The sequence below is a fragment of the Enhydra lutris genome, unplaced genomic scaffold (genome assembly GCF_002288905.1).
Source record: "Enhydra lutris kenyoni isolate GAN:26980312 unplaced genomic scaffold, ASM228890v2 scaffoldscaffold99, whole genome shotgun sequence".
Taxonomy (NCBI): domain Eukaryota; kingdom Metazoa; phylum Chordata; class Mammalia; order Carnivora; family Mustelidae; genus Enhydra; species Enhydra lutris.
The window spans coordinates 757,554-778,874 of NW_019154183.1; the positions used below are offsets into that span (position 1 = coordinate 757,554).

Below are 21,321 nucleotides of genomic sequence, written 5' to 3' on the forward strand. Positions count from 1 at the left end.
ATCTCTGGGTCCTGGGATCAAGTCCCACATCAGGCTCTCTGCTTGGCAGGGAGGCTGCTTCCTCCTCTCTCTCTGCCTGCCTCTCTGCCTACTTGTGATCTCTCTCTGTCAAATAAATAAAATAAAAAAAAAAAAAAGCAAGGCGGAGTAGCTATAAAAGTATCCAATAAAAGTAGACTTCAGATAAAGAAAAATTACCAAGGAGAGAGAGGGACATCACATAATGATAAAGTGATCCGTCTATCAAGAAGATATAGCAATCTTAAATGCATATACAGAGCTGGAAAAACAAAAACAGAACTAAAAGAAAGATCCGACAAATCCACAATTACAGTTGAAATATTTCAAAACCTTTCTCCAACGACTGCTAGAAAATCAGCAAAAATGTGGGAGACCTTACCATCAAAAACCACATTATAATTTACAAAGTAAAAATAAGAGAAGAAATAATAAATACCAAAGTGAAGTGGGGGGAAAAAAACAACCAAGAAAAATCAATGAAACTAAAAGCTAAGTCTCTTGAGGAAATTGAGAAAATCAAGACACCTCTATCCAGATGGATCAAGAAAAAACAAAACACCAATGACCAGTATCAGAAACGAGAGAGGTAACAATAGCTACCAAAGATGGAAGAATAACTACCAACAAGGTTATGACCATAAATTTGACAACTTAGATGAAATGGAGAATTTCCTTTAAAGAAGACCAGGGTGCCTGGCTGGCTCAGATAGTAGAGCACATTGCTCTTAATCTTAGGGTTGTATGTTTGAGTCCCACACTGGGGGTAGAGATTACTTAAATTAAAAAATAAAATGGTTAACACAGGAAAGGTTATGGGTACTTTATCCCAGTACAAAAAAATAAATAAATAAAGACAATCTACCAAAACTCCCTCGAGAAGAAACAGATAACAGCATGGCTCTCACTATTGAAGACATTGAAATCTGTTGTTTAAAAACTTACCTACAAAGGACACTCCAGGCCCTGATGGCTTCACTACCAAACATGTAAGAAAGAAACAATACCAATTCTGCATAAACTCTACCAGAAATAGCAGAGGAAAAAAAACTACCCAACTCATTCTAGAAGGCCAGTATCACTCTGATAACCAAAACCAAAGATATTAAAGAAAATTACACACTAATAACCTTATGTAGATGTGAAACTTAAAATCTTAGCAAGTTAGATCCCATAATATATAAAAAGGATACTACATCCTGAACAAATAAGATTTATTCTGGGAAGATAAGGTTAGTTTATGTTTGAAAACTCATCAGTGTAATTTACTACATAAACTAAAAAAGAAAAAAAAACACTATTATCTCAATAGGTAATCACTCAATAAAATCCAATATCCATTACTTTTTTGGGGCTTTATTTAAATTCAAGTTAGTTAACATATAGTGTCTTACTGATTTCAGGGTAGAAATAAGTGATTCATCAGTTGCATATAACACCCAGTACTCATCTCATCCAGTGCCCTCCTTAATGCCCATCGCCCAGTTACCCCATTCCCCCACCCATCTCCCCTCCAGCAACCCTGAGTTTGTTTCCTGTAGTTAAGAGACTCTTAGGATTTGTCTCCTTCTCTGTTTTTATTCAATATCCATTCCTAATAAAAGTTCTCAACAATATCAAATAGAGGGGAACTTCTTTAACCTTAAAAATTTCATCTGTGAGAAAGCTACAGCTAACATCATACTTAATAGTAAGAAACTGAAAGTTTTCCCTTTACCACTGGGAACAAGAGACTACTTCTATATAATTTTGTACTAGAGGTTCCAGCTAGTGCATTAAGGAAAGGAAAAAAAAGGAACTGAGTTTGGAAAGGAAGAGGCAAAATGATCTTTATACACAGACAATATGATCATCTGCATAAGGAAACCCTCTGGGATCTACAGACACTAGAATTAATAAGTGTTTCAGAATATGAAAGCAATATATAACAATCAAGTGTATTTTTATTTAATAGAAACATAACACAAATTGAAATTTTAAAACTACCATTACTCATAGCCCTTGTTAAATAAACATTCAACAGAGTAAGTTCGAAGATTTAACGGGTTTTATGAATTGATTCATGAATCCAGCAGCATCCTGTCTAGCAAGCAAAGAGATGCTCCACAGAACTAAACAAAAGAAAGGTTTTTAAAGGCAGAGAGCATTAAAAAAAGGAATTTATTAGCAAGGAATGTATTATTTAGGCAAGGGTACCCTCCTACAAGGAGCAGAAGGGGTAAATCAGTAAATTTCTTGGGATGGACCAGGCAGCTGCAGTTGGCTGGTTATGGGTTATACTCCTGGGTGGCTGAAACTGCAGTTATGTAGGTATAAATAATATAATAATAATATATATTATAAAATATATAATAATATAATTCTTGGATGTTGACTTGGCCTAAGTGATGCCATTTTGAGCCTGTAGTTTTCTTTTTAACGCCTCTAAAATATGAAATACTTACAGGTAGGTTTCATAAGGGATGTGCAAGAACTGTGCACTGAAGGTTACAAAATATTGCTGAGAAAATGAAAGACCTAAACAGATGGAAAGACATACTCTGCTCATAGATTGGAAACCTCAGTGTTGTCAAGACATTAGCTCTTTCAAATTAAACTATAGACTAATCATAGTCTCAACCATAATTCTCTCAGGCTTTTCATGAAGAAATTGACGAACTGACCCTAACATTCTAATGGAGTTGCAAAAGATGTAAAATACCCAAACAAGTTTGAAAAAGGAGAACATTGGAGAATTTATACTACCTGACTTCAAGATTTATTATAAAGCTACAGTAATCAGACATTGTGGTACTGGCATAAAAATAGACAAATCACTGGAGCAGAAATACACCCACACAAATAGACAACTGATTTTTGAGAAAGGCATAAAGGTAATTCAATGGAGAAAGGATTTTTTTTCAACAAATGGCATTGGAACAACTAGATATTAATATGCAAAAGAAAAGAACTTTGATCCATGCCTTATATCATGTACAAAAATAAATTTTAAAAAGCCTAAATGTAAAACCTAACATTTGAAAACGTCTAGAAAAAGAAATTGGAGAAAACCTTCGTGACTCTGAGTTTGGCAAAGCTTTATCAGGTATAATGTTATAAAGAAAAAATTAGTAAGTTGGACTTCATCAGAATTAAGGACACTTGCTTTTTGGAAGACATGGGTTAGAGAATGAAATGACAAGCCACAAATTGGAAGAAAATACTTACAAGTCATATATCTGACAGAATACGTAAGCCAAGAGTATATATAAAGATCTTCCACAACTATCAAACAACCTAATAAAAAACTGGGCAAAAAATTGTAATAGACACATTATCACATATAATATAAGAGTGGCAAAATAAGCATATGAAAGAATGCATTCAAGAAATGCAAATTAAAACCCAGTGGAATACCAGTACACACATCTATTAGAATGTCCAAATCGGAGGATTGACCATACCAATTATTGACAAATATGCAGAAGACCTGAAATTCTCATACATTGCCAGTATGTATGTAAAATAATACAACTGCTTTGGAAAACAGTTTATGAATTGTTTAAGAAGTTAAAGATACAGCTACCCTATGACCTTGCTGTTTTACTCCTAGCTTTTACCCAAGAGAAAGGAAAACATAGGATAGGTAGAGAAAAACACCCAAAAACAAAATGTTGAAAATATGAGAGCTTAAATTTTAAAGATATATACAATGTTTTGAAGATAAAGTAAAAGAATATTTACAAAATGTGGGCAACAGAAAAGAAAATCAGAGAATGAGTCTCAAAGGCCCAACATTCAATTAGTAAGTCTCAGAAAGAGAGCAAAGAGAACAGAAAGGAAAGAATGATTAAAAAAATGTGATTCCAAAAAAGTATTTTTCTAGTTCTGAAGGACATATGTCATCATTAATGAAAAACAAATAAAACCAGCACCAACCATATCATCATGAAAATTACAGAATATCCTGAATAAGAGAAGATCCTAAAGGCTTTTAGATGAGAAAAGTCAAAACAGACAGGCCACATAGGAAAAAAATGCCTTTAAAATTCTAAGTAAAAATTATTTTTGAACTATCATTATAGAAACAATAACCGAGAGAGAAAAATAAAGATATTTCACATGTTAACCTTCAATTTTTTCCCTGTTATGTGCTTCCTTCACTCAGGAAGCTCCACCAAAAATTATGGGGTACACCAACAAAAGGAAAACTAAATGGAAGGGAACCTCCTCAAAATAATAAAGGTCATATATGAAAAGCCCACAGATAACATCACATTTAGTGGCAAAAGCCTGAAAGATCTTTCCCCTAATATCAGGAATAAGACAAGGAGCTAGCTTTCACTGCTTCTATTCAACACAGGCCTAAAAGGTCTAGCCATAGTAATTAGGCAAGAAAAATTCTAAAAACATCCAAATTGAAAAAGAAGAAGTAAAACTATCTCTGTTTGCAGATGACATGATCTTATACACAGAAAGAACTAAAGACTGGGTGGCTCAGTCAAGTGTCTGACCCTTGATCTCAGTTATAAGTTCAAGCCCTGGGTTGGGATCCACGTGGAGTCCACGTTAAAAAAAAATATTTTTTTAAAGATCATATTTATTTATTTGAAAGAGAGAGAGAGAGCGAGAGAGAGCGAGCACATGAGAGGGAGGGGGTGAAGCAGAATCTGCACTGAGCAGAGAGCCCAATGTGGGACTTGATCCCAGGACTCAGATCACGACCTGAGCCAAAGGCAGATGCTTAACCAACTGAGCCAGCCAGGAGCCCCAAAAAAGAAAAACAGTAAAGAAAAAGAAAGACCTAAAGATTAAAAAAAAAAAAAATGAGTTAATCAATGAATTTGGTAAACTTGCAAGATTTGACTTTGAATTTCACTTTCAAAAGAGCCAGATCTGATTTAAACACTCAAAAATCATTTCTCTTTCTCCACACTAGCTGTGAACAATTAGAACAGAAATTAAGGAAACAATTCTATTTATAATAACATCAAAAAGAATAAAATGTTTAGAAATAAATTTAACCAAGGATGCAAAAGACTTGACACAAAACTATAAAATACTGCTGAAAAAAATTAAAGGAGACAAAAACAAATGGAAGGACACTCCATGCTCATGAATTGGAAAAATTAATATTAAGATGACAATGCTATACAAAGCATTCTACAAATTCAATATAATCTCTATCAAAATCCCAATGCTGTTTTGTGCAGAAATGGTAAAACCAAACCTAAGATTTATATAGGAAGTAAAGGGAGCCCAAATAGCTAAAACAGTCTTGAAAAACACCAACAAAGTCTGAGGACTTATACTTCTCAATTTCAAAACTACCACAAAGATATAGTAGTCAAAATAGTATGGGACTTGTATAAGGATAGACAAGATAGAAGAGAATTGAGAGTCCAAATATAATCCCCTACATCTATGGTAAATTGATTTACAACAAGGATGCCAAGACCATTCAATGGGGGAAAGAACAATCTCTTCAACAAATGGTGCTAGGAAAACTGAATATCTATAAGCAAAAGAATGAAACTCTATCCTTACTATACTCATACCATCTACAAAACTTAACTCAGAATAAATCAAAGACCTAAATTTAAGGGCTCTTTGTCCCGAAATTTAAGAGTGAAAACCATGAAATTAAAAAAACAAAAAAAACAAAAAAAAACAAAAAACAGGGACAAATCTTCATGACATTGGATTTGACAATGGTTTCCTAAGTACTGTACCAGAAATTCAGGCAACAAAAATATTTTCATTGGACTTTATCAAACTTAAAAATGTTTGTGGATCAAAGGACACTATCAAGATGAGTGAAAAGACAACCCACAGAATGGGAGAAAATATTTGCAAATATTCTATCTGATAAGGGATTGATATCCACAATACATAAAGAATTCCTACAACTCAACAATGAAAAGACAACCCATTTTTTTTAAATGGCAAAGAACTTGAATAGGCATTTCTTAAAAAAAAAAAAATGCTAAATAAGCACATGAAAATATGCTTAACATCACTAATCATTAGGGAAACGCAAATCAAAAATACAATAGGATACCACACTTCATACTTACTAAGAGGTCTATAATAAACACACAAACACACACACAGATAATAACAAGTATTGGTAAGAATGTGGAGAAACTGGAATCCTTGTACAGGAATATAAAATAGTTCAGTCTAGGTAGAAACAGTTTGGCAATTCCTCTAAGAGTTAAACACAGAATTACCATATGACCCAGAAATTCCACCTCTAGGTATATACCCTCCAAAACTGAAACAGGGACTCAGATACTTGTATGCCAATATTTATAGCATTTTTCACTGTAATCAAAAAGTGGAAACAAAGCAAGTGTCCATCAGTAAACGAATAGATAAACAAAATGTGGTCATATCCCCAGGGAATGAAGTTCTGACACATTCTACATAGATGGACCTTGAAAAGATTATGCTAAATTAAATAAGCAAAACACCAAAGGACAAATATTGTATGATTCCACTCTTTGAGATACATAGAAAAGGCAAATTTATAAAGACGGAGAGTAGATTAGAGGTTCCTAGGAGCTGGGGAAGGAGAAAGTTACTGCTTAATCAGAATAGAGTTTTAGTTGGAGATGATGAAAAAAATTTGGAAATAGACAGTAGTATTGGTTGCACATTATGAACGTAATTAATGGCATTTGGTGATACACAAAGTGGTCAAAATGGCAAATTTTGTTTTGTATAGGTATTTTATGACAACAACAAAGAAAAACTGGAGTCCAGGAAAGAGGTGATCAAACATCAGGAAATTTCCAAAAAAAAAAAAGGTCCCAGCACAATGACAAAGAGAAGTTTTAGGACAAGAGCAGCAGCAATATAGTAAGAAAATAGAATGCTCTGGAAGTGGCGGGGTCAGAAAGAAAGCAATGGACAGGATAAATTATCTGATGGGGGGTTTGTGGAACTGACATGTCTTGAGAATCAGCCTGGAGCTCAAGTGTATCACATTAGTATTTCTTGCATATTGTTTCTTACCCACGTCACCTTCAATCAAAATTTTATTTTACAACTATATTAGCTGATTTCTTCAACACTATTTCAAAAACCATGAAAGATACAAAGGAAGCCCAGTTCTTATGCATATGCAGTTGACACACTTATTGAGACAATCCAATTAGGTAGTAATCATGGGATGCCCAGAAAGGGTAAAAAATAATCAAAACATATAGGCTTCTTTAATAGGGCTGACTCCTTTGTTCTCAGTGTTATTAACTCAAAAGGGAAGATGAAAAGTGCTACTTAGGAAGCAATCTGAAATATTTTACACCTATTACCTAAAGAGAATCAGAAACTTTCTGGAAGTACTCCACTTAAAATACTTATTTTGTAAACTGCTGTGAAAAACACTCTAAAAACTAGAAGCAGAGGCCAAAAAAAGGCAGAATTACTCTCAACAGAAAGTTTAGTCAAGTAACACTATGCTATGAAATTTCAAAAGTCTATAAACTTACCTGTTTCGACATATTTTCCAAGAATTTTGCTGATTTTTCTTTTAAAAATGTGACAAGGTCTTTATAAATTTCACTTTTTCTTTCATAATTAATTCCGCCCTCATCATCTGTTTTGCCCTTTGGGAGAAAAATGTTGGTGCTATCATTAGTTATTTACTGAACCTGATCAATGCATCACGACCCAAGCCCACATACTGTTTTCTTCTATCAATGATCCATGTAGTAGTCTTTAGACATCAAAAATACAGGCAAAACCCTTCCCTCTTAAAATTATCCATCTGTCTGTCCATCCATCCAACCATCCATCCCTCCATCCAGCATGCCTTTACTGAGTACCTCCTATATGCGTGTAAGGCACTTTGCTAGTTGGCAAAGAATCGAGAGCTTTCTTCCCTCTGTACCCTCCTCATGCAAAAAAAGCATTATGACTTCAAGAACCGCTGATGAAGTCATAAAAGGCCCCAAGGTTAGAATGCCACCACAGAAAAGCCTCTGTTTTTCACACTCTGCTCTTGTTCTGTATATAATGCTGTTGCTATAGGTGTATTTTCTAGACTTAGAGCCTCCATGTAACCATCTGCCCCTCCACCCTTTGTGTCTGTACCTCTTTCTTTTCATCTCTTTCCTTTCCTCATTTTCATTTGCTTGCCTACCCTAACAGGAAAGATTTGGTTCTGCCTAAATCAAATGCATATATAAAAAACTGTAGTCTGTTATCTATATACATAACCACATATATACAAAACATCATACATACCCATGTAACTCTCACATGTTACACATTTTGTTGTAATTACTGAATAGTTTCATGTTCCTTTCATTTTTGAAAATAAGAGGAACGCTTAGAGATTTCCAAAACAAAGTAATACGTACGTCAATAGACTTTGATAGAAACAAAGTCTCCTTGCCCCCCAACTCTAGAAAGTCAAAGTTTCTGATTTTCTAAACTGAAATTTCACTTTCTTAGAATATCAAAACAAACCGGAAGCAAAATCTGATTGAGGTTGTCTCCCTTCTCTGTGCAGACATAAGGCACAGTGTCATTCTGAGAAGAAAAGCACAAGGCATGTCACAAGAGATGCCTGCTGGTGATCAAGAAAGTGGCACCAGCATTTTGATGCCAAACCAAACTACGAGGTAGCCATGCTCCAAACAGTCCCCTGTGATAAAGGGACCCCATTCAGGATTTGGGTTCTCCCTGCAGATGTTGCCTATGCGGCCCCAAATTACACTGAAGACACCAAGGGCAGGTTTGGCCAAGGAGAAAGCCGGGCTCCTAGTTAAGTTCAGTGAGCAAGTATGAGGCTCAAAATTAAAATTTTTAATGTAGAAGGTTCAGAAGCCTCTCGCTCTGCTTAGTGATGCTCAGGGCTGGGAATCTGTCACGCTGTGTTTCTCCTTTGCCAGCTTAGGTCAGCAGGAAGTAAAAGGGGGACTGAAAACCTGGAGGAGGGAGAAAGGGACTTGCTGCCTCCTTCTTGCCTACTGTTCCTGTTAGCCTCAACCCAGCAGCAGCTCTTCGCCCCTGGCAGTGGCAGCTGCTTCCAGTAGCAACAGCTGGCTCAAGTTCCCAGGGTTTTTTCCCTACACTCCCAGAACCTGCCTCATTAAGGTTCCTCAGAAATACCACTATAAGCTGACCAGGACTCCATCTTCAAAGGTCTGGGTCTCAGCTCTGCCAGTTCTGCAAAATTCATCCTGTGAGCCCCTGAGGTAGCAGCGCTAATTGGGCATTGCTCTCCTCAGAGGTCTGGGTGCCAGGTTCATGGAGACCTGCAGAGCTCCAAGGGGACCAGCACAGCCTGGAAGTGACTGTTCCTCACAAATATGGGTTCCAGTTTATGGGGGAGGGGAGGCCATCTCCCAAGAGACCATCACCAATGTAACCAGGGTCCATGGCTCAGAGGTCTAAGTCCCAGCTCTGCAAGGTCCATCTTCTGAGATCCTAAGGTTCCAGCACGGCCCAGTGACGCCGCCTCACTAGACATCTGGGTTCCAGCTTCATGGGGCACTTCCGCCAAACTCCCACATTTTAAGGCTTCCCCTTCCCTTTGTCCCTCCAGTCTTAGGGTAAAAGCTATGGTTATTGCTCCTGTGTTACCTCAGGCCTCCTTTTCTTTCCCCTAATACTCATATAACTAATCAGTGAACTGACTGTTAAGGAGGTTTTCATTTTATAAAGTGGCGTGGGTCCCTCTGAAAGGCATTTCTTAGAAGACCGATTTAATGACCTACAATGGAGAACACTGGTGCTAATTCTGAAATGATTTTGGATTTGCTCAGCAAACACACAGCAAAGGGATCTGCGTCAATCCCACAGAACAGTATCGCATTTTCTGTGGCCGTCGGGATTCAGTACTGGAGACGGGCCTGCGTTTAAGAGAGACGGAGCTAAGCACCAAAGTCAACACAGTTCTTAAAAAATTACTTACACCATTTAAAAATACTCCTTCGGCACTACAAGTAATGCAGAGAGTGTCAACATCATGTGGTTTCACCACCACATAACAAATTTCCCCGTGAATCTGTCTCCAAGGTGGGGCTCGGCATCCATTAGAAAATTCATAATCTGAAACCAATCATCGATGAGTTAAAAGGAGCTCCAAACATAAAATACGTTGGCTTTAAAAAAATAAATATGATTATAGTCATATATTTCATTTTTTCAAATATTCAACCCTAATGTAGCTAGTGAAGCATTTGGAAGTGATCATTACTGTACATAACACACAACAAATTATGAGAATAATATGAACCTGAGGTGTAGTCAATAGATTCCAACACGGTTTGTTCTCCTTTCCCTGAGAGATGTTTCAGCCGTTCTATATCGTTCTTAACAATTGCTGGGTTTAAACATATTTCTCTGAAATGAACGGTAAGAAATTCATTTTAACACTCCACAAGAGAATCCCCAGAAAACACATGAAAATATTCCATTTTGGGGAGGGGTTGTATTATTTTTATAATTAAAATTGTAGTCAAATTATACAACAACTAAAAGATTGCAGTTGGCTTTAAGCCGTGTTATAATCTTACAACACTGTCAAAACATCAAGAGATCAGTGATTCATATTTAACACAACATTAAATATACTCATTTAAATAGTCACCTGATTTCTTAGTGGTAATACTAGAATACTAGGGGAAAAAAACCTAGAAAAATGAACAAGTTTTAAAACTTACAAACTCTACGTGATATTTGCATTACTATTTAATCATTTATCTGGTAGTCTGAGCAGACTGAAAATACCAAGGCCATTTCATGTCCTCAAAATCAGGTAAACACCCACAGAAAGCTTTAGCAATGCTAACTGCAAATGTTTAAGTTTTAGAATTAGAAATCCATGCAATAAACTAAAATCTTATTCCAAAAAAAATGTAATGTTAAGGGGCATCTGGGTGGCTCAGTTGGTGAAGTGTTCGACTTGATTTTGGCTCAAATCATGATCTCAGGGTCCTGAGATCCCGCCCTGCGTCAGGCTCTGAGCTTAGAGAAGAATTCGTGTAAATTCTCTATCTTCTCCTCCCTCATCCCCCACGCCCCGCATGCACACGAGCACGCTCTCTCTCTCTCAAAGAAATCTTAAGAGAGATTAATGTTAAATCAGTCGCAATAACTTCCATACTTTATTTTTGTGTGTTTAAAAAAAAAAAAGTCTGAAAGCATAATTTGTAACTAGTTGTTAGAGGTTTCTTTTCTCTAAAAGACTCACAGTGAAATATGTTTCAGAGAATGATTCAGTAGGTGCAGATCCAGGTGCTTGAGCAGCACGCCAAGCTTCATTTTAATCTCACTTTCGGGATCTCCATCTTTGGTGATTTTATCAAGAATATGCACTACGGATGTGTCATCTTTCATTGCATTATAATCCAAACCCAGGATTTTTGTTACGGGATCTCTGTTAGCTGATCAAACAAGTAAATAAATAAAAATGACCCTCTTTGTCTTCTGTTGCAAGAAACATAAAGACTACAACATCCTCGGAAGCCCACCCAAATGTGCGTCTTTCATTAAGCTTTTCTCTGATGGGCCCAATTTGAGTTCAACTGTACTTTTCAGATTCTGCTGTATTTAGGAGCTTTCTTGTAGTCCTGGAGAGACCCCGCCTTCTGCTGCAGTACCAACTATCATCTAACAAGACAGAGAACAAGACATCCTTTTTTTTATTTGACTATGGAGCATTGTCCAGCATGGGCATTCAATTAACATATTCAGGATTGATCTGAAGATAGAGAAATACTAGTCTTAGGAGAATCATCAGTAGAACTGTGTGTGTGAGTGTACACACGCGTGTGTGTGCACGCGAACCAGTGCTCAGTGTTCACAAATGCTTTCTTTCCAAAACTGCGTGTTTCTTTCAGTCTACAGATCTACTGCCAGTCTTTCCCACCTGTTCAAACTGCTTTTATTTTCAGTGCCTTTTGATGTTTGAGTAGGAAAAACAAGTCTGGCCAGTACTTACACACATACCAAAGTTACACTGAAAGACTTCAATCCTAACTCATGATCGAGGCTGACATAGGTGTGAAAGTCCACCCTAGAGAGGCTGAAAACAGAATTTGGTAAAAGCCGAAGAACCATGACGTTGCAAGTGAGGAAGAAGGGGGCAAAGCCTTATTTGGGAAGGGGGAATTTAGGTAAGATGAAGTATATGTGCGGGAGGGAGAAAGGGCCTATAGGACTAGTCCAGAAAACTCGATCTGATTGATATGAAGAGAAGAGCAGTAGCCCTGCAACAGGAAGTGGACTGTGGCACCAGGAAATAGCAGAAAAGACATAGGGTCTCTTAAAAAAGCCCACAGGCGGGGAGGGGCGGGGAAAGGAGATCTAGGAATCACCCACTTCCTGAGCATCTCAACTTACCCTTATGGCAGTCATTTCCTAAAGACTCATGAAAAAGGAAATAGAATTTTTTGTGGGAAAGACAGAAACCTGACCTCCAAATTACCATGTACCATGGAATTTAGACCCAAAACTGAGAGTTGGACCTAGAATTCTTAAAGGACAAAACACAGCAGAGGATAAACATTTAGCCAAACCAAATCTATAACAGCCAGTCTATGTATTAGGTTCATATTTAAAATTGAATCTGATGCTATTAACAATCCCTTTGAATTCAGCTTTACTCTTAAGATTTCATTCCTCCTCAGCAGAGTAGCTATGATGTACAGATATCCTAATAAAGAAGAGTAGGCAAGAGATAAGAAAAGGGTGCTGTCCTAAGGTTCACATCTTAATTTTTTTTTTTTTTTTTTTTAAGGATCATCTTGCTGTGTCACAGCAGTAGACACAGTGAAGAACGATGGGAGGCGGGACCCAGGCACCTCATGTTTGGGACCTTCTAGTCACACGATTCCAAAGAAGCAAAACATGCAGATGACATCATTATCTACTGTTAAGTATTTCTACTCATAAGAAAAATTGAGAGTACCATTACCGCAGGCAATTGATCAATTCCTTTTTGCATGTTAGAGGCTTAGACAATAATGAAATCTACATCCTTAGTTAAGAGGAAAAACACTTCCCATTGAATGAAAGAAACTATTCACAGAAACCTATGCAGCCCACAGTGGAACAGGACTGAGACCAACGGAAAGTGAGATTATTCTGCACTATCTCTGCTACATTCACTGGAGAGGAAACACAGCACCATCCTTCCAAGCAGAGCTGAGTGGAGGGGGTTTTCCAGGGATGCCCTTGCTAATCTGTCTTCTTTCCCACGTGGACCTCAAAGGCTACAGGCCGCTGGTCCTTCACAGAAGCTAGGAAGCCTCTCTTTAAACCACATGCTAAAATTAGAGAAATCTAGAAGCTTGCTAGTGGCCAAGTATTAGCCCTTTTCGTTTTAAAGTGGAAACTGGATATGAGCAGGACATTCGGCCAAGAAAAATGAATGACAGGTTTATGAAGTCGAACATAGGACTTTTAACCTTTTAGGTCACGGAACTTTTTCTAAGAGGCTGTAACAAATGACCTACCCCCAAGATTGTGTTTCTAAAAGAAATCAAATCAAATCACAGACAGGAGCGTAGATATCACCTTCGATACAGGCCTGTGCTTCCTTCAGTTTTGTATCTTTTGCAGTAAGCAAGAAGCGGGACAGCTGCCCGAAGCTCCTGATCTTAATGTGGGGCACAGAGAGGAACAGCAAGGGCTGCCCATCTTTATCGACTTCTTCTGATTTGACTGTTGTTTCACTAGGAAAATAAATTCAAAAAATACATGCATACATATATACATACATACACAAATTAATAAATAAATATGTATTGAAAGCTTAAGATTACCCAGATGCTAGTGAAGTTAAATGCAAGACATTTCGACAGATTATTCCCAGGTCTCATTAAAAAACACAAAATAGAAATATTTCTGGTGAGAAACCCATCTCTTTTCCTACCTTGGCCCACACTCAGACCCTTAAGTTCTCAGCCTTACTGGCGACCACAGAGAGTCACACAAGATATCCAGGAAGGAAAACTTTAGCAAGTTTCTGGAATACTTACATGAACTCAATCACAGTTTTTGTTTTTTGTTTTTCTAACAATGTGTTGGAGATCTTGTTAAAAAAAAAAATCACTGCTTCTACAGGACCATTCATGTTTTGGGGATTTCTAAAGTTATATTATTTATAAAATTTACACCACAGTAATTAGTGGTTAGGAATTTTCTTGGCTACTCTGTGTTTATGAACAAAAAGCTATAAAAAAAAAAAAAAAAGAGGAAACAAACTAGATTCCCTCTGTGGACTGCTTTTCCCACTCTAAACCCCCTAATTTGGTTTACTTTAGGATAATAAGCAGTTTTTCTAAATGGACTTGTCCTGATCAGAAGTTACTGAGTCCCTTATATTTGTGTTTCTGTCCATTTAAATTATTTTTTAGGTCGGCATTAAAAAGGTATTACGATGTTTTTATGGCAGTCATATTTTTGTAGGTTTCTACCACTTGCAACATTAACTGCCTAAGTTTTTATTATATGTGGATATCCCTGGCAAAACTGTTCTCATCTTGAGACCTGATGTAACATATTTCACAGTGCAGATAAGCAGATGTGGAATTTTGCCAGTTCATCAGAAACAGTAAGCCTGACAGGCTTAGACTCAGATCTACTAAGAGCACTATTTCACTAGAAAGGGAACAAGAGCATAGAGAATGTGGGAGGCAGAATGGTGGCTCCCCAAAGACGTCCATGTCCTAAACCCCAAAACCCATAAATGTGTTGCCTCACGTGGCAAAAGGGAACATGAAAATAGGTTAAGTTAAGGAGCTTGAGGTGGGAAGATTCTGAAATATACAGGAGGGTCAAGTCAGAAGAGCCGACGTGACATGAAAGCAGAGGTCAGAGTAACACAGACCCAGGAGCCTGGGAACGCAGGTAGCCAGAAGCTAGAAAAGGCAAGTATGGATTTTCCTCCAGCCCCCAGAAGGAACACAGCCCCGTGGACACCTTGATTTTAACCCTATAGATTCGTTTTAGTCTTTCGCCTCCAGAACCATGAGCGATTAAATCTGCATTTTAAGCCACTGAGTGTGTGATAATCTGTTACAGCAGCAATAGGAAGCTGAGACAGGGACTTTTACCTGTCTTTGCCCACTGCTGTATGCGCAGTAACTTACATAGTCACTGCACACAGAAGGAGCTCAATAAATAGAAGAGGAATAAATGAATAAAAGATTTCTAGACTGACCAGTGCTGTGTGTTGGATACAGAATGTGTGTTTTCTCTAAAATGAAGCTTTTGGAAAAATGTCTAGAGGATCAAGGCGATTTCTCAAAGGTTTGTACCGGGCTGGCCATGCATGCTAAGTGGATGATGACAAGACTAAGTTATAAGCTGACTAAATGCCAACAATATCAAGCCACTGAACTCGAGAAGGTGAAACTCCTGGTGAGAAATGGGAGAAGTCAAGGGCGCAGGACACATATTTCATTGCTCCCACTGCTTGAAACCTGTAACTCGCAGAGCATTAGGAACTAAACGCTAGCTATAGGGAGGATATGGAAGAGCAGGTTTGTTTCTGGGCTCACAGTTTCTAATGCCTGAAGAAAGCGCTCTGGAAAGAAAAATACAGCACCCACCTCGTGAGGTCAAGATGAATGTGCTGTAAATGAAATCCACTGACCTGATCAAAAGACTTTTAAACTGGAATTGGGGAAGGCAGCTGAAAATAGTATAGCTTATACTATAAAGTGAAAGAGGAGGAGACTGTCTCATTTATTTCATCCCCAGTGCCTACTTTAGTGTCCAGAATACAGTAATTACTCAATAAATGAGTCTAAATAGTAACAAGGGAAATGAGGCTATAGTTGAGAAACTAGTTAGTAATTCTCAGGAATGAAAAACAAAGAGCTCAGCTAACTAAAGTTATGGCCATTGATCTTAACAGCATGACATAGAAGTATCACCAAAATATGGGGCATCCAGGTGGCTCAGTTGGTTGTGTCTGACTTTTGGTTTTGGCTGAGGGCATGGTCTCAGGGTCATAAGACTGAGGCCCTGTGAGGCTCCACGCTAAGTGCAGTCTGCCTGTCCCTCTCCCTCTGCTTTCTCCCCTGCTTGCTCATTCTCTTTCTCTCTCAAATAAATACATAAAATCTTTAAAAAATAAGTTTTACCAAGACATAATAACTATAGTCTCATAAGATAATACAATTTTAAGATCGGAGATCATGTAACTGAGCCTTCATGACATTGATAAGAGAACTAGAACAAAAAGGCAAAAAGATTAAACAATGCCCATTACCAAGGAGTATGGGAAATAAGAATTAAAATAGATGCCTGTGGAAATTTACAGAAGAAAAAAGAAAGAAAACTAGAAACCAGAAAGGTACAAATTGAGAGGGAAGTGGGCAGGACGAGAGCCACTGCTCAGGGCCTGACTTCTCATCCACCCAGAAGTCCTACCAGAAGAGAACTTTATCCCAACTCTGACAATCACTGAGACAGCAGAGAGACATTTGCTGTGGTATTTTAGACAACTGAAATACCACAATATTAAAGCCGACATGATTCAAAAATCATAGTTCTCCCAAAGAAGGAGAGAAGAAAACAGGTAATAACATTTTCACTGAGTGATTCTGAACACTTACCCAGGTTCTAAATTTCCCAAGGTCCAGTCTAATGAGTCAAAGCAACTCAGCTCTGTGTGCCACCAACAGATGGTGTCAATCATTGGAGGGTGTCATTTGTCCTTAGCTTAGAGGGGACTTAGGCTTCATTCTGAGGTATCTTAGAAAGATCAGTAATCTCATCCTGTCTGATCAGAACAAAAGCAATTGAAAATGGTAATATAAGGAGACCTAAGATTTCCATTAAAATGAAAGTGGAGCTATTTTCCCAAAACACTGAATATGGAGAGACATTGACAAGTGTTATCACATGACGAAGAGCTGTACATTGGAAATGATTTTAAAGGAAAAGAAGTGTCATCTAATGTGTGGAAAGTGACGTGCCTATCTACTCAACAATGACCCTCACAAAAGAAGATGGGCAATGAAATATAAAACCTTTTCAGTGATGGATGAGCGGATCGGTTTCGACATCAGATGCCTGTTAGACTAATTCAGGAGAAGGCTGATCACACTTTCACTGACTGTTAGAGAGAGTACATCTGGAGATACACAACATCAAATGAGAAATCAGGCCATACGTGTAAATACAAAAGAGATCAACAGAAGGGTGTAGCTTGCTTCTTTCAACAGAATTTCCAAGCAGATATAACCAACTTATTTTAGAACAAGAAGCTGAGAGAATATATATTCCCAAGAAGAAGAATTGGCCTAAATATTCTTTTTTTTTTTTTAAAGATTTTATTTATTTATTTGACAGACAGAGATCACAAGGAGGCAGAGAGGCAGGCGGAGAGAGAGGGGGAAGCAGGCTCTCCACTAAGCAGAGAGTCCGATGTGGGGCTTGATCCCAGGACCCTGAGATCATGACCCGAGCCGAAGGCAGAGGCTTAACCCACTGAGCCACCCAGGCGCCCCTGGCCTAAATATTCTAAATACCCAAGAACATTCCGGGTTTGGGAGAAACATATCCAGGGACTCCAAGCTCAAAGCTTTTATGATGACTAAGTTATCTGTATCTATGTGGACTTATAGACCTGAATCTTATTTGAAAGGATAGCAGTTTCCCTGCTTTAAATAAGTGAATATCTCTCTCTCTCTCTCTCTCTGCCTGCCTCTCTGTCTCCTTGTGATCTCTCTGTCAAATAAACAAATAAAATCTTAAAAAAAAAAAAAAAGGGGGGGGGGCCTGGGTGGCTCAGTGGGTTAAGCCGCTGCCTTCGGCTCAGGTCATGATCTCAGGGTCCTGGGATCGAGTCCCGTATCGGGCTCTCTGCTCAGCAGGGAGCCTGCTTCCCTCTCTCTCTCTCTCTGCCTGCCTGTCTACTTGTGATCTCTCTCTGTCAAATAAATAAGTGAATATAAAGTGTTCTAAGGACCAGCAGAAGAGTGCATGCAAAGCATGCAAAGAATGAGGCAGCTGGGGCTCTTTTAATAATACATTCTTGGGGGGTTAGGAGAGGGAGGTGGGGTTATGGACATTGGGGAGGGTATGTGCTATGGTGAGTGCTGTGAAGTGTGTAAACCTGGTGATTCACAGACCTGTACCCCTGGAGCTAATAATACATTATATGTTTATTAAAAAATTAAAAAATTAAAAAAAATAATAATCATACATTCTTCCAGCCATTGAAGGCATCTCTGGTCTATATCGCTTGTTATATTGCTAGACATAGCATACCAAGTGGCTATGGGTTGCTAACAGTTCTTTGATTTGGGGAGTAGAGCAAGGAGAATGGTCAAGACTTGGATGTGTAAACATTTGGTATTTTCTACTAGTACCAAAATCTCAGCTGTATCCTTTGCCTTCTTCAGGACAATCAGTACGTACCTGTTTTCATCAAGCCACAAAGGGATGGCTTCCTTCAAATACAACAAGTGTTACTGTAAGATCCTTCTTTTCCCTTCTAACATCAAAGATATCAACCATAAAGGTCAGAAACAAGAGCAATGGATAGAAAATGGATATATAGGCACAAGGAAAAGTTGCCCTGCCAATTTGACAGAAGAAAGATAATCAAGGGGCAGTTGGTTCAAAACACACATGGCGCCAAAATGTGGAGACATCCTGCTTAATAGGGACCACTGTGTGTGAAGACTGGATACAGAATTATAAGAATGGAAATAGAGCAAAAAAGAAATCAGACAAGGACAAAGAAAGAGAAATAGTGATATAACTGAGGTGTAACAGCCCACCTAAGTAGGTCACAGATGTGGTCATATATGTACTTGCAACACAAAATAAGGACAGAGGCAAGATATGATGACACTCAAGATATTCTTCTGACATCTGCTTTAAATCCATCTTTGTGCTAAGTAGTTCCTATGTTTTTGAACTACATGGTTTTGCAGATGAGTTCATCTTTCAAAGGTCAGGAAAAATGATGTGTGACACTAGACTGAACTGAAGTAGGAAAAATGAATAATGGCAAGCACTTTGGGAGGAAGTGACCATAGGCACAGTTAGATATAAAATACAATTAAAAAAGAAAAAAAAAGACTCCAGGAAATTCAGAGAGAAGGTAATCATGAGGGCAGAACCAAAGCACTCCTGAAATGCAATTCAAGAATGGTTTTTCAGTTCTAAGAATGAAATTCAGAGTTTATTCTCACAAATAACCCCAAAGGGAAAAAATGGAAAAGGTATTTCTAGGGAGCCGAGGCTGGTTAGTGACCTCTCTTGGATAAGGTCAGGCTTTAAAAGCTCACATGCGGGGCACCTGGATGGCTCAGTGGGTTAAACCTTCTGCCTTTGGCTGGGGACATGATTCCAGGGTCCTGGGACTGAACCCCACATCGGGCTCTCTGCTCAACAGGGAGCCTGCTTCCTCCTCTCTCTCTGCCTGCCTCTCTGCCTACTTGTGATCTGTATTTGTCAAATAAATAAAATCTTTTAAAAAAATAAATAAAAGCTCACATGCAAAACCAGGGAGGAACACGGTGACAGAGAAGAGGCTCCTAGTGTCTGAAAGTGGAAAATAAACTGAAGCTGACCAGAACAACAGAAACGATTTGCATATGCAAATTAATCTTTTATAATTATAATTACATTTACATAAATACATCTATATTTTACCTATGTTCTTTGCAAGAGCTAAGTTGACAGCCCCCTGTTTGAAGTGGAGGTAGGATCTTTTTAAAATCTCAGAGTTGGAAGGTTCTCTTTTGAGGACAATGCTAATTGTCAAAAATTTGTCGTAGTGAGTAAAATTTACCACTCTCTCTCCACTGCCGCAGGAATTAGTAGATTTAAATACCAGAGGGGATTTTGTCTCTCTCCCAGATCACAAAACCAATGGCTACTTGCACCTGGAGGGTAGAAAGGGTGAGCAGAAAGCCCAAACATAAAGCAGATGCTGGGAGTGTGGTGGCCTGGGGAATGCATCCCATATCAAAAGAAATTCAGATCAAAATTTAAAAATTAGATGAATACGGTGTTGGCGGAACAAAATATCCTCAGATTCACCTGAGTGCCTCTCGTCCGCCCTCCCTGGGTCAGAATATTTCTGAGATTCACAGATGTTAAATAACTTGCCCCAAACCGACAAACCCATTAACGGAAATATGTACAATGACGATGCTAGTTGCCAGAAGCGATTCACTGGCTCACCTGACAATATAACCTGATTCAAACGCCGAGGGGTCCAAGCTTGTTTTCCATTCAAGTGGTTCTGCAAAAACATATTTTGCCTCTTGGGGATGTTTGTAGATAAAACTCTCCACGAACATCATAATTTCTTTCAGTATCACCTCATTGAGAGGAGTGATTTCCAAGGTTCTGGCCCCGTAACCCGCAGCAGTCCACTGCGCCGATTTCCTCAGAGCCACGCCCATGGGATCCGTCAAGGCTCCGATCTGGGCTTAGCACACGCACTGCAGGGGAGTGGAAAAGAGAAACAGAGGGTCGCAAGCCCCTTTTCCCCAGAACGGTTTTCATTTTCAAGCCTTTAAACCATCCAACCCACATTCTGCTTATTAATTGTAGTGGCTGATGTTTTAATCTTCAAATTGCTCTTTAATGCAATAAAAGAGTTCATTTTTACTGAACCAGATCTAAGGAAAAGTGATGGGCGGGGCGCTTGGGTTTTCCAACATGTGTCTGCCCTGAAGTGAGTAACTTTCTCATTTCCCTGGGCCTAAGAGGGGAAATCCAAGTCACTGAGCAGCAAACAGAACTAGGAAACTCCAAGGGTGGAAGGAAGAACCGGCGGGTGGCCGCCTGGAGGCCTTTGGTCCGCAGGTGTGCGGGAGCCGGAGGTGGTGAGCAGCACTCCTCCGAGCCAGGGCTGCTCATCATTGAGAACCATGCTGTTAAACTGAACTCTGTTATTCTTTTTTAAAAAATTCATTTTTATTTAAATTCAATTAACATATAATGTATTATTACTTTCAGAGGTAGAGGTCAGTGATTCATCAGTCTTCTATAAAACCCAGGGCTCTTTACATCACCTGCCCTCCTTATTGTCTATCCCCCAGTAACCCCATCCCCCCACCTCTCTCACCTCCAGCACTGACTTCCCTTTAAAAAGAAAATAGTATCTGTAACATTACCTAAGAGCCAAGTTAGAAAGCAAGTTCTGACTGTGTACATTCAAGGCTTTGTTCCTGATAGTCTATACTTCTTGCTCTTTCATTAAAGGAATCATTAAAGCCCTCCTTCCAGAATATCAGACCACTTATAAAGTCAAATATAGAATAGAATTAGCCTCCCCCATGTCATTATGACTAAAGCTTAGAAGTACCAAGACTCTACAGAAAT

At 38.5% G+C, this 21,321-nt stretch overlaps 1 protein-coding gene across 3 annotated transcripts in view; it reads right to left on the minus strand.

Annotated features, from left to right (window-relative positions):
• Window positions 1–20,433, minus strand: part of LOC111139314 (armadillo repeat containing 4) — a 196,827-nt gene extending 176,394 nt beyond the window's left edge. For all 3 annotated transcript variants that reach the window (XM_022491574.1, XM_022491573.1, XM_022491575.1), the window contains exons 1-6: window positions 20,173–20,433; window positions 13,534–13,691; window positions 11,207–11,399; window positions 10,250–10,356; window positions 9,926–10,062; window positions 7,494–7,610 (exon numbers count right to left, since the gene is read on the minus strand). In XM_022491574.1, coding sequence (XP_022347282.1) covers window positions 7,494–7,610; window positions 9,926–10,062; window positions 10,250–10,356; window positions 11,207–11,399; window positions 13,534–13,691; window positions 20,173–20,396 — 936 coding nt within the window. In that variant the 5' untranslated portion in view covers window positions 20,397–20,433. The remainder of the gene's footprint in view (window positions 1–7,493; window positions 7,611–9,925; window positions 10,063–10,249; window positions 10,357–11,206; window positions 11,400–13,533; window positions 13,692–20,172) is intronic.
• Window positions 20,434–21,321: the final 888 nt, after the last annotated feature.